This window comes from Chelon labrosus, assembly GCF_963514085.1.
Source record: "Chelon labrosus genome assembly, chromosome: 4".
Taxonomy (NCBI): Eukaryota; Metazoa; Chordata; class Actinopteri; order Mugiliformes; family Mugilidae; genus Chelon; species Chelon labrosus.
This window is the reverse complement of record NC_140340.1, coordinates 29,732,035-29,746,102: the sequence shown is the minus strand read 5'-3', so window position 1 is coordinate 29,746,102 and position 14,068 is coordinate 29,732,035. Positions and strand designations below refer to the sequence as shown.

Sequence of the window (14,068 nt, the reverse complement as noted above, 5' to 3'; positions counted from 1 at the left end):
CCCCGTCCCAATACGTTATATAATTCCCTAGAGCTAATATAAGTTGAATGTATAAGCTGATAACGTTTGGTTTCTATTTGTTCACATTACAATTAAATAACCAGTTTATATGAGTTCATTCGATTTACCACAACTTTCAGGCAGTTATTTCTTTTGTGTTTCAGTAAGTATAGTGTTTCTGATAGCACCTTCCCTTCAGAAAGCTGCTAATCAGGTTCATACACAGTGTGTCAACAGGGTTTAAGGGTCTGTTTTCTCAGTAGAAAGCAGTTCTAGTGAAAAGTCTTCACAGTTTCTCCTGTATAACCACAACACTATTTCTGGAAACAGAAACTGCTGTTGAAGTTTCAAAAAGTACTTCATGAAACATTGTTCTTCTTTCCCGTACTCTGCTTGGGCAAACAGAACCAAAACTACGTGGATGAATAGATACCAGTACAAGAAAATACCCCTTCGTACTGGACGAAGGGGTATTTTCTTGTAATCTGGCTGAAATGGGCCTTGAACTAATCTGTGTGTGTCCCCTCTTGGTTTATGAATCCAAATCCTAAATGCATAAATCACATGGGTCATACATATCATATGACAACTGTATATATCATATATGATCTACAGTATATGATATCTGGTAATGCGATACAACTTACATGGTGCAGTAATGGAGATGCAGTGATGAAAAATTTACCATCTTGAACCTCGTAGCTAGTATTTCAGATGCAGGCTAAAGGTTTGTATTTAGAACTCATACGGGGTCAGATAGTGGGTTAGTGCTAATTTAGACTTACTTGTGCAGGACTGCTATCTCATTCTCAATGCTGTTTTCTTTTCCCTCTAAGGCCTTCTTGGGGATACACTTGATAGCCACCAGTCTCTGGGTCCTCTTCTCCTCAGCCAAGACCACCTCAGAGAAGGCTCCCCTGAAACACAAACACACAGGTCAGCCTGGGAGACATAGGACCATCTATCACCAGGGTTCAGGCTGAGCTCTTCACTGACACTACAGAGACAAAAAGGAAACTCTGGCTTTGATGTTAGCTTGACCTAACTCTTGCGATAACTAACATCTAAGTAAGTGCTTATAGAAACTTTAGTCTTCTGATGCCAGACTGTGTTTATTTTTAACATCAGCCTCCTCCTGAAGACTTTGGGTTGCTGAGTCATGTTTTGGAGAGCACACAACATGGTGGGATGACTTGGAAGAGCCGGCATTAAATGCTGAGATTTATCTCGGTGACAAATGTTGATACTGGCCAAACATTTTAAGTCTGACTCATGTGATGCCCATCAATCAACTGGATGGATACGGTGCACATTATTATTCTGGTACTGTACTGTAACGTGTCTCTCTAAAGAGTCTTTGTCTCTTGCGTGTGGATCAGACATACAAGTAACTCCATGCACGATTATATTCAGTCACGCGTGAACAGACTGACACCATTGTGCAGTGGCATGCCAAGTTGTGACATGATCTATGCACAGCTATCTTGCCTGATAGCTTCCATAGTGGACATTAGACTGTGTTTTCTCATTTTCTCTGTGTGTGCTCCACTACATATAAAAATCTAAACAAGTAAAGCGAGAGAACTTACAGCAAAATCATTTTCCCATGACCCATTTAACAGAGGAGGCAAACATTTCATGTGACCTCTGACATTTTAACCACAGCCTGAAGAGTTCTGACAGAGATGAGACATAGCACGGAGAGGATGTGGAGGGTTATATGCACAGAAAAAAGTCTTCATTACTCCTGTGTTAGAAGTTTGCAGCCATGCTACGGTAGCCCTGTTATTGTCTAATGTTTCATTGCAAAAAAGAACAATATAAAAAGGTGCCACAGTGGGAACAGGCAGGCTTCCGGGAAGATTGGGCAACATAGTGTATATGTGTGTTGAAATCAAGCCACAAAAAATGCAAAATGCTACAGTTCCTCAAATGACCACTTGAGGTTTGCTCTAAAAGACAGCCAACTTTACAGCAGAAACACATTTACAGTCTGGTTTAAAAAACTGTTTTGGTCTCTATCACGCTTTGGGTGATAGGTGGGTGCCTTCACTGGTCACTTGCTGTCTGCCTAGGCATCACCCACACTCCACCTCTTTGTCCAGTCTTTATATACAGTTATTGGCTGTAACAAATCATGATGATTTAAGAAATAATTAAATGGAAATAACAAAATAATACTTGCGTGTATAACATAATATTATACCGATAGTGCGTATTATTCTGCATCACTTAGGCATATTCAAAATGTTACTATAATAAAGAAGTGCTTCCACATTCTGGGATCTTTGTTCTTTTTTTTTTTCTTTTTAAAGCACACACAGTTTTGCATGCACTAGATCTTCTTGAGGCCAACTCGGCAGATGGAAACTGAATAACCATTGCTGTATGTAAAGGCATTCTGGTAATTATCCCCAGTGAACAACATCTGTCTATCCCTTACACAAGACCTTATGCTACTGAACTATTTTTGTGCGATATAGAAAGAAGTCTAGAGTGGAAAAGTTTCCTCATGCCACAGTAAAACCGCAGACTGTAGTTTGACTGCATATTGGGCCACAAGAAGGTTAAGAATTTCTATATTATTAGGTCACAAGACGAATAAACTTGATAGCATCACACCCGTGTGTTCAGGTTAATGGATTTAAAACATGGATGGTACACAATTTTTCAAACGGAGTAGCAGCAAGGAAAATAAACGATGAACAACTTGAATGTGCCATAAAAAATACGGTATGAAAAACTACAGCAACTCCAAGAAACACATTTAACTCAGTACTACATGATCAAAAATGTGTACCGTCATGGGGAAACGTAATTAAATTACTTCCTCCTGACTGAATAAGAGAGAAATATAATGCTCTCAGTTTTATTCATTCAGAGTGAATTAAGTTTTGCGACAGAAATGCATTGCACTGCACTGATAAATTGTATGTATCAACTTTATGTTAGGAGGTAAAGACTTTTTGTCTGTATTTCATACTCAGCTGTGGATGGCATCACAAAAATAAATAAAAACGACAAAAGCCTTTTGTTAAACTGAATACCATTTCAGGATGAGTGAGTTTGTACGTTTACAGGGAAGTTTGCATATCAGATTTTATTCATACTTCCTCTAACGTCTTGCTGCCAAGCACTTATTTTCTTAACATCAAGCCATGCTGAACAAATGCATGTTTACGTTGTAACAGTTTAGCAGGCAGCCAATAAAAGTTGGCAGTATCCCCATGTTCAAACATGTCTATATATCTTCTTAAAAGCTGGGGTACCAAGGCTGGAGGAAGGGTTAAAGCAGCACTAAAGGCCCTACTCAAAAATAAAGTCGTGCATGTCTCTTACATCATTATCTCTGTGGCCACAGATAGCTGTATGTGTGGGCAGAAGAGAACCACAACCCCCCCAGTCAGTATGTCTACAGATACATTGTCGTATACAAACAAGGAAGATGCCACCAAAAAAAGAAGCTGCATCGCCTACAAACCACATATCCTTTATGAACAATGACAACTCTTCTGTGTTACGGAAGTGCTGCACTGAAAAAACCCTGCAAACTGAATCTACAAATTTTCAAATTTCAAAGCAGAACCTGCACTGAATCTGCAAAGCAAAGGCCATAATTGCTTTCTTTTTCTCATAAGTCAACCTAACGGGTGTTTTATATGTTTTAAACTCAGAACAGAACATCCTAGAGCAGACAAACTGCTTTGGGAAAATAAGGGTGGACTGCACAGTGTAATATAAAGTAGCTCACCTTCATGCTTCCTGTAATATTTAAAACATATCTAATGACCTGGCCTTTTTCCGAAGCAGTATTACTATAGCTGCTTACTTTATGTGTGCCTTTGAATCCCCGTCGGTTAAATGTAAATACAGTAGAAACCTGCCAAAAATCTATTTAACATATCTGCAAGAAGTCAAAGTGCCTGTTATGCCTGTTTCTGATCCCCGACCAACTTGTAGTCATATTTTCAACAAATGTGATACTATCTGAGGTGGTTTTTTAATGCACGCCCAGACATGCAGTGAAGCCTGTCTTTGTGCATTCAGCACTGAGACTCTTTGTGAACTTGAGACCTAAGTATTTCATTTAATTTGACCAAACAACTATAGCATATGTGGTTATTTCACGCATACGTTTTGGGAAAATTCAGTATATTTCCACATATTTCCATTTATACTGTGCAAGGCATTAACACTGGTTAATCTTGAATGTTACATCTAACCTATAGTATCTAATATATAGTCTTATTTTATAGTATTTTAACTTTTCACAGCATGGAATGAAGTACAGCATTAATCTGTGCTTCCATAACATAGTTTATCCAGACTGACCTAGATACAAACCTCCGGTGTTATTAACTTCCAAACTAACAGAACAGTGAACCCATTACCTGATCAAAGTACCAATTATCCTGGGAGCGAAGCCTCCCGGTCAGATCTCAACAAGAGAGTAAAACTGCCACAGAAAGGCCATTAACTATGGCAGGAATCCAGCTGTGCGGAGGAGGTTGACAGGGCTGCAAATTCCTCTGTAGCGTCTGGAGGATTTAGATGACATTCTCCATGCATCCACTGACAGGCCAGGGGGCTCTGGGGAAGTGTCAAACAGTGGTTCACACAAACACTGGGAAAATCTGAGAACTCTAATGTGTCTCTGACCATAGACAGGCAGCTTATCTTTTCATTATTTTGCAAGCTAACTGCTACCAGTGTCACACCACATTGTCAAGTGAGACAGTGATATTCTGAGGCAACATTTCATCACTTTAAGTGTTACAGCTATGCACATATTGTATCGTAACCAGCATAAGATCAGACCAGTCTGCCTCACAGATTAAAAGGAGCGTACCGTGATTAAATTAGCCAAGTGTTTCTTGTTCAGCTGGACACCAAACAGCATCTGACTTCCTGCCAAACAGTACTGGGCATTGTTTTCATGTAGTTCCCCAACATACTTCCTTGTTTTTTAATGTCAGGAAACGGTATTGTTTCACCACGGTGGCCAAAGTCCTCTAACGCAACAACTTTAAACTGACTGATATATTTGTTTGTTCACAGTTATCCATCCATCATCTACAAAGGCTCATTGAAAGTACAGCCTTGAAGGGTTGTCAATACATCTCAGGCCTAACAGCAGCCATTCACACTCACATGCACACAGCTCTGAATCACCAGAAACCTTGATGCTGTGCCACTGCACCATTATGTCACCTCTACACAGCTGTCTTGGGAATGATGTGTTAGAGATAAATACTAAAACGTAGTCAAAAAGTAACTGACAAGAACCTACAAAGTCTCACATTAAAAATAAATAAATAAATAAATTCAGTTAAATAAATTTTGCACTGTCCAAAACAAACTAGACATAATGCACAAATACAAACAAAGCCTTGGGCCTGTGACAACAGGACAATATAGTGGTATAATAATAATGTCATTGGCAGTGGTCACCTCGCCTGTGGACAAGGACATTTGCTAACAATAACGCCAGATTGTGGTGTTATCCAAGTGATAAATTCAGGGTGATAAAAAGATAGCGGGAGGACTAAAATTTCAAATTTCATGTGTGATAAACATACAGAGATGTTATAAAATAACACCTTTATTTTTGTGAGATTCACAAAATATCTCCGTTTTTATCATTCTAAAAAAAGACAATAATATCCCCATTGAAGTGCAGTACATCCGGAGGGGAACACAGCTTCCCTCTATCATTCCTTCAGCCATCTTGTGCAATTGCACATAAAAAAGGCGAAGCACTTTGAATAGCGATGGTGGGTGCAGCGCTTTGTCCCTAGAGAGCTGCCTACACTCTTAGTATGTGGGCTTTTCTTTTGGACGTGCATCTATACACCAGCCTTGAGAACTGACGGCTCGTACACCAGCCTTGAGAACTGACGGCTCGTTGGTTCGAGTACAGTGCACATAGATGACCATCAGGAAAGAGGCTGTGAGGTGCAAACAACAGTAAAAAAAAAAAAAAAAACACAAAAAATTACAGGATTAAAATGCATATCCCGTGCTGTATACATGTACAACAAATGGACCCTAAACCTGAATAATATCAGCATATTGACACTTGACTTAGGAAATGATAATGAAGACAGTTATGCTTCCTCAAGATGCAACCAGCGCTGCAACACACACTTATTTATTCATTCATTCATTCATTCATTCATCTTCTATACCCGCTTATTCCTGTTAAGGGTCACGGGGGTCTGCTGGAGCCTATCCCAGCTGTCATCGGGTGAGAGGTGGGGGTACACCCTGGACAGGTCGCCAGTCCATCGCAGGGCTAACACAGAGAGACAGACAACCATTCACACTCACACGCACACCTAAGGCCAATTTAGAATCACCAATGAACCTAATGAGCATGTCTTTGGATGGTGGGAGGAAGCCGGAGAGAACCCACGCAGACACAGGGAGAACACTTATTTATTCAATTGATTAATCTATTGATTATTTTTTCAATGAATGTACTGAGTATTTTCTGAGTAGCCAATTAATTGGTTAACTGCTAATTAACTGACAGAACTTACCCCAATAAACCTTTTTTACCTATTTTAACATGACATCTATGATTTCAGAACCCACTTCAAACTTTAACTTTTACCAGATGTTCATTTACTATTAGGAATTACAATTAGGAAAGAGTCATTTCTATACTCTGTCATTTGTTAGCATACATAGTGTTGAATATGATGTAACCTCAATGTGCTTGTGCTGATTGTAAATGGAAATGCAGCTGTATTAGCTTGTAGAGGGTCAGGATTCATACGTAAAGACACCAGCTTGCCGGCAGGTTCCAACCCATAACACTCGTGCTGTGGTGCTAACCGCTGCTAAAGGTTGCTTCCACCCACTTAGTGAGTAGTTTTAATGAATCTACGTTACGACCTGCGTTACAGGTCTAACTGTGAAGAAGTGAACTGTGTACAGCTTGTGAATGCACTGGAAAGCTGCGTGCCATGCTAGCGATTAGCATCTGATCTTGAGTCCCTGTGGAGTTCTTTTTCTCAAAAACAACTGATAAGGACACAACAACAACTCTATTACACTGACTACAGCCCAACAATGAGACCAAGTGTTAGTCAAAATATTCTCACGCAGCCTTTTGGGAAACATTGCGACACGTTGACATATTCTAAGCAAATCAATGTATCGTCAATGACATCGACGACTCATTACATCCCTGGACACAGTTAAAGCCTTTTCAATAGACTGCACAGTATACAGTTACAGCAAACAATGGTATTAAAGTGTAATGCTGTACGCAGTAGCGTGACAGATGTTACATTGCTTGAAGCTGTTCAGTAGATTTTCAACAACTGTTGTACTACATACTCCAACCACAGTGAAAATGAGACTGCAAAGTGCAGACTCAGAAAATGAGAAGAGCATAAACGCGATGAATATTTGATGGGCGTGGAGTTCTGTCGAGAGTCTGCTGAAAGCTTAATCCTAGCAAAGGTTTCATCTGGATTATAAGGTAAACAAGTGTGTTTACTGAGCTGTTCCTGCTCCAAACAGGACATTCTTATCACCACCATGGGACCCGTGTCCAGAGGGAGGTTATACAGCAACAGAAACACACATAGGCACACACATAGTCAGTGTACCAGTGGACAGCTATTAGCCACTAAGTCCTCACGCTAGGCTCTATCCAAACAACAGGGCGTATTCTCTGTGCAAATACTTTACACAAGAGTTTAAATACAGACAATAAAATGTCCACGTGTACAGCCTCAAACTGCTCAAATATTTGCACAAATTCTGTATCCAAACACTTTATACTCGAGCCAAACAGTGGACATAAAACAATCTTGAGTTCTTACACTAGCTGAGTTATCTCACTCACTTTATTACATCAGTTTCTCGCTCTGAGTAAGCTGCTGGCTTCAGACACAAACTTGACATTGCTTAGTTTTTTCTGTCACTACAAGCAACCTTTTCATGGGCGCATCCTGCCTCACTCTGTGCTTCGTTCGTTCCTCATCAAGAGCACCCGTGCCGTTATGCAGACAGTTGGTGCTCACACCCGTACAACAAACATGTCATAAATGCAAACACGCTCCAGCATTATAAGAGACTGTGGTTACATGCGTGCAACGCGCACATGACCAGCGGTAAAACAGTGGTTCACACAAACAACGGGAAAGACCATGAACTTACAGTTATTACTGACACACTTTCACATGCAAGCCACACACACACATATCTGCTGTTTTGCAGAAGCCTCATTCTTCTGCTATTTCTGTTAAGTCTTCTAACAAACGTTTTGGCTGTTCTTGAAATAAGCCACAACATTAAAACCACTGACAGGAGAAGTAAGTAACATTGACCATCTTGTGACAAGTCAGAGTTCTGCTGGGAAACTTTTGGACCTGGCATTCATGTGGATGTTACTTAGACATGTAGCACCCACCTAGACCAGACCAGGCACCCCCACCCCATAGCAATGACACTCCTTGATGGCAGCAGCCATCCCCAGCAGGATGCAGCCTGACACAGACACACACACACAAAAACACTTTAGGAACAACTAAAAAAACATGAAGAACAGCACAAGGTGTTGACCTGGCCTCCAAATTCACTGGATCCCAAACTGATCAAGTATGTGTGGGATGATCCACTCATCCCATAGGACCCAAAGGCACCCACTAACAACTGTTTTAAGAATACCGACCTTCGACGACTATCTGCCACCCATCGTTTATCCTCACACATCTCTAGTTTGTTAGACTCCAACCCAATACGCCATCTGTCCTGCTGAGAAGTTGGTCAAAAAGATATGTAAACAGATGACAAATGGTAACTGTGGAAAGGTCAGAGAGACATAGGGAATGACCATCTGGTCCAATCATCCAACTGTGATACTGGCCCGGAAACCTAAAAAGACCATCTTTGCTCTGTGAGGACATGCACAACAACACTCTCCGTATACAGAATGCACTGTATGACAACGATATGAATTCTATAATTACAATTTTTAAATCCACAATGCACACAAATAAAGATGTGACGTTGACATTTGTGGAAACACATAAAACACAGAGAACTACCAGCTGCCTGATTTGCACATTTTCTGTCCAGCAGACAGCTGTTTTTAGCAAAAAAGAAAGTTTGCAACTTACTGTGGACACAGTTTAACAACTCTCAAACATAGTATGTCAATATTGTTCTTACAGCATGTTGTGCTGCCCTAATGTGGTCAAAAATGTGTTAATGTACATTTAAAGAAATGTAATGTTCTCTAAATATTATATCTATTATTATTATTTCATGTAATTCTTAACATCTAACACCATGAGTCATGGGTCTGTGTTCTTTTGGTAGATCAAAACATTTCTTTTCATTCCTTTAAATAAACAGTGATATGTTGGGCATAGTTCCCATGTAAACATGAAGCCAATCTAAAATCTGTTTGCACAGTTGGAACTAAAAAAAAGAGAAGATGTTGAGGATGCTGATAAGGAACAACATGCTGGTTCTAAAGTACTGCCAGTTACACTTGAATCCCACGTTCTCACATATCTGCAGTCATAAGCCTTCCTACAGAGATGATTCCTGTTTTGACTGCAAAGTCATTCCAAATATCACCACTGTTATGAAAATGGGATTCATTTGGTTTATTTTTAATTGCTAACAAATAGATTTCCAGGTAACACTGCATGTTGTTCACTTTCACCCTAATAATCTCTTAATATTAGTTCAGCCATGGTGCTGTTGTATTTGACTTGAGTCCTTTTGCTAGGAACTCAGTGCACTCCACACCATTGCTCACTGACAAAAAAATGTAAGAACCTGAACATCTATATGAAGACATATGAGCATATTGAGACATACTCAATTATGGGGACTCATTGGGGATATAATTAAAAGAATACTTTTATAGTGCTTGTGTTCTGTTATCACTTCCAGGCATTAATGCTCCAAAACTTACTTCACAAACATTTCTGCACATCTGTAAATCTTATGTGAGAAGGACTAACAATTTACATTTGGTGGTCTGGTCTGTGCATCTGATACAGCAAAGTATCAACAACTAGCTACTTTTAGATACAACCTAACACCTAAAACAGCTGTAAATGTACATAAGCTCTGAACAGTGTTGTGGTCTTATTAACAGCAAGTGTGTGATGTAATCCAAAAAATATTGGATGTTTCTTTTGTGTCCTAGTTACTCTGGATGGGGATTTCTTCCAATAGAAAGAGTCTGTAAAGTCCTACTCAGAGCATTATGTTCCCACTTGCAGCTCTACGGAGGCTTTTAGCCACATTTAACACAACCACCTAATTTGAGCAATACGAACGAAAAAGGGAGATTTGATAACTGATCTAAGTTTGTCTGTTGGTTTTAACTTTGCTCTGACTGCTAACACATTAGCCATCAAGAGGCTAAGCTCAATTAATGCAAGTACTCTATTCTCTACTTAAGAGGACACGATCCAACTTTCCACAGTTTGAAGTCCACTTACTGACAGGAAATGCTTTGAAAAGCACACAGAAAAAAAATAAATCCCCAACCAAATCATAATATGGACTGCAATTAAGCTGGAGAGCAAAGAATATGCTTCCCTGAGGATTTCCAGAGCAGGAGACAATAAGCACATAGAAAGTCTTTTCATGACCGTTTGCTGATATGAAGACAGCTTGAAACGTGCAGAATACGGGTTTATAACAATGGAGAAAGACTGTGGGAAGATGAACATGACAAGCGTGCGAGTGTACTTACAATTGTGAGGGGGGGATCTATTGCTGTGAGCAGATGGAGATGCAGAAGTGGGCCAGACAGTGTGCATATATCTGTGTGTGTGTATGTGTGTGTGTGTATGTGTGTATGTGTGTGTATTCCAGGAACTGCAGGCTATGCCATGCTGAGCTGTGCCATGCTGAGACGCAGACTTCTGTTCGAATTAGGTCAGGGCAGAGCTGAAGGGCTGAGGGTGCCGTAAGCAGGGATGGATTTTCAGGATTGGGTTGGAGTTGGAAACTTGTCCAAGTTGTCCTTGTTCAAAGGAATGGTCAAATTGGATTATTACACTAAATGTGTGTCTGAACGCATCTTTAGTGTAATAATGAATGCACCCCACCACTCTGATTCTTATTCCTGGATTGTCTCTTGTTATGAGTTTAAAGGTGACCAGCAGGGTGTCCACACACTGAGCTCCAATACTGTTAAGACTGTTAAGATAAAAAGGCAAATGAAGAAAAAGAGACAAGAGTAGCGTGCCACAAGCCTTACTTATAACTTCTGTATGCTCTTATCAGTAGCTGAGACAGAATAACAAGGGCAGACGCTGTAACATGTTGTCCCGTGCTTTAAGGTCCGGTACAGGAGCAGGGCACTGTATGTACCTCCTCCCGTATAATGAAGGAAGGTCTTAGCTCATCTCATCCTACAGCTTAGACCCAATAAAGCCACGTGACAAAAGAAAATCTAAATAAAGCAAAGCGAGGAAAAGATGATCCACTCTATTTAAACTAGAAAGGCTAGTGGTGTATATGTGGGACATCCTTGTAAAGAAACACAGACATTAGGGGATTGTGGACAGATAAAAACAACTAATGTCGTAATCGCGGTCACAGGAATACGACGGGATAAATGTGGTGGCAAAAGACGTAGAGAGAGGGGAGAGTTAGGACAGAGACAGAAAAAAAGAAGCACAGAGAGAGAGACAGAGATGAAAAATAGATGAAGTGGGGCAGCTCTCATGCTGGGAGACTCATCTGCTCCATAAAGGTGGCTGTTTCTTTTTGTCTGAACTACTTTGTTAATCGCCGTTTTGAATTCAGGTTATCAACGTACAAATGGAAGCAGCGCCAAAAATAGCCACTCACCCAAAAAAAATTAAAAAGCCAGTCTGGGTTAAATTTCGTTTCAACGTGGGCTCCCTCACTGTGTCTACACCTCGACTCAGTTTCAGAATTGTATGCTGACAGCAAATATGGGAAACAAGGAGGTCAAGTGCAACAATACAGACAAGGATACATTATCTAATGTAATATTGTAAATGTTAATGTTGTCAGTCTATAATTGTAACACTTGAATGCAATAAGATGAGGCCTCTTACAAAAATAATGATCAACATAGTGAACATTTTATTTTTTGGGTGACATGTTTGTTAATAGAGTCATAAATGATTTTATTTCATTAACAAAGTTCTGAATGGGTAAGTTTCACATATACTACAACTCTACGTTGTCCCTTTACCCTCAGTGGAGTTAAGATGTATATCCTGGATACAGTATAACCTGCAAACATTTGCACGTACACACCGTTTAGAGTAATGTTGTTGAACAGTTTCACTCCAGGGCAGGGAGCCCTCTGACAGAGTGTCAAATCGCCGCTAAAACACGTGTGCTATGGCCGAGAGGCACGAGTGCGAGGGAACAAATGGAGCGAAAGTTTCTTCTTTTGAACAGAAGCTCGTGTCTCAGCCCTGACTACGATTTCGGTTTCTGTTCAAAACAACAAACATCAGAGTTGGTTCTTGGTGTAGGAGTAGAAACAGCAATAGGGACTCACACCGCCAAAGGATCACATACAGAATACTATGCATACTATCAAAACCTAAAACTGTGAGTATGTACTCTTTATGGTCTTTTATTGACCAAACATAGATAAACAGACAAATACAAGCTCACATTAAAGTCGTGATGCACAAAAAAACAACATATTTTTGACTATTTCGTGTGTGAGCCATAGAGTGCTCCTTGCTGTGGAGAAGAGATGTGATGAGTGCCTGCTCTTTGTGCATTCAGAGGGGGAACAAGAGATGAGACACAGATAGGACAGAAACAAAGGAACGTATTCCAAAAGCCACGTTTCAATCTAAAGTACTTTTAGTCCTAGGAACTTATTTCATAGAACTAAATGCTTGCAAATATCCTGTACTTTTAACAGTACTACCCCCTGAGGAATTATTTTGGTCGGGCATTGTCACTGCACTGAAAACAGTTTGTAGTTCTTCTTGTGGCAGAAACAGCACTTAACAAACTGCTTTTGCTCATGAACGCACTATAAATACAACAGAGAGAGGAAACCACTCTCTCTGCCTCTCCCTAAAGATACATTTACACACTCTTTCCAAATCAATTGTGGCAAATAGCAGCTCATACGACCAACGAGGTCAGGGGCCACTGGGTCACCGTTCGACATGAGAGACAGAGGCAGGCGGGGGCCGATCCATCAGCCTTAACGATTTTAGATAATTACACTATGCTCCCCTAGTTTTTTACCCTCCATTTCCTCCCATGCCCCGTCCCTTGTTGCTCTGTCTCCTCTGTGTTTTCACAATGTATTCTGGGCTAAAAAAAAACAAAACAAAAAAAAATGCCAAGAATTTCCCGTCACTGCTTGCGGCATGAAAACATGTGCAGCCATTTAAAAGTCAGAAAAGTCATCATGGTCCATTTGTGCAGTTTGTCATCAGTAGAGAAATCTTAAAGCCTGCTGATGAGTGTGGGAATGCTTTGAGAAAAAAAAAAAAGAGCTATTTCCAGGCACTGGAGGAAAAAGACTGAAATGTAAACAACAATGTAGAGAAAACAGTGGGAGACTTGAATATTGTAACCTAACAGGACTAGCTAGTTCGCATATTATCTTACAGCACGAGCCATTCAAAATGAAGCCAAGCGAAGCACTGATGACACAGAGGAAATCCAAACTTTCCAAGGTGACATAACAAGAACAGAAGTAGATACTACGTTTGTATGTTACGTCTTACTGACAACAACCCAGAAGAGGATCTATGGCGTGGCCCAACGCTCAGTCGTGTGTCCACATCTCTGTATAATGAATGTTTTAATTTCCGCTGAAAATCAAAGGGCAGCAGGATACAGCGGGGTCCGCTTTCAACAGCGAACACTGTGGGAAACCAGGAAACACAGAGCAGATGACAGGGATGGTGGAGCCAAGATGAAGCTGGGTTTCTGACAACAGGGTTGTGGTTTTGAGGTTGGTCGGACCCAAACAGAAAGGGAGATAGAGTGGGGTTGGGTGGGGCGGGGGTGTGGGTGTGGGGGGTTCGATTAACATAAGTAACAGAAATGAAAAAAAGGA

General features: G+C 40.4%; 1 protein-coding gene across 4 annotated transcripts in view; it reads right to left on the bottom strand.

Moving 5' to 3' along the window:
* The window catches only part of camk1b (calcium/calmodulin-dependent protein kinase Ib), a 35,814-nt gene that overhangs the window by 11,786 nt on the left and 9,960 nt on the right, over positions 1 to 14,068 (bottom strand). For all 4 annotated transcript variants that reach the window (XM_084543121.1, XM_084543120.1, XM_084543122.1 and 1 more), the window contains one exon: positions 786 to 917. In XM_084543121.1, the coding sequence (XP_084399247.1) occupies positions 786 to 917 (132 nt within the window). The remainder of the gene's footprint in view (positions 1 to 785; positions 918 to 14,068) is intronic.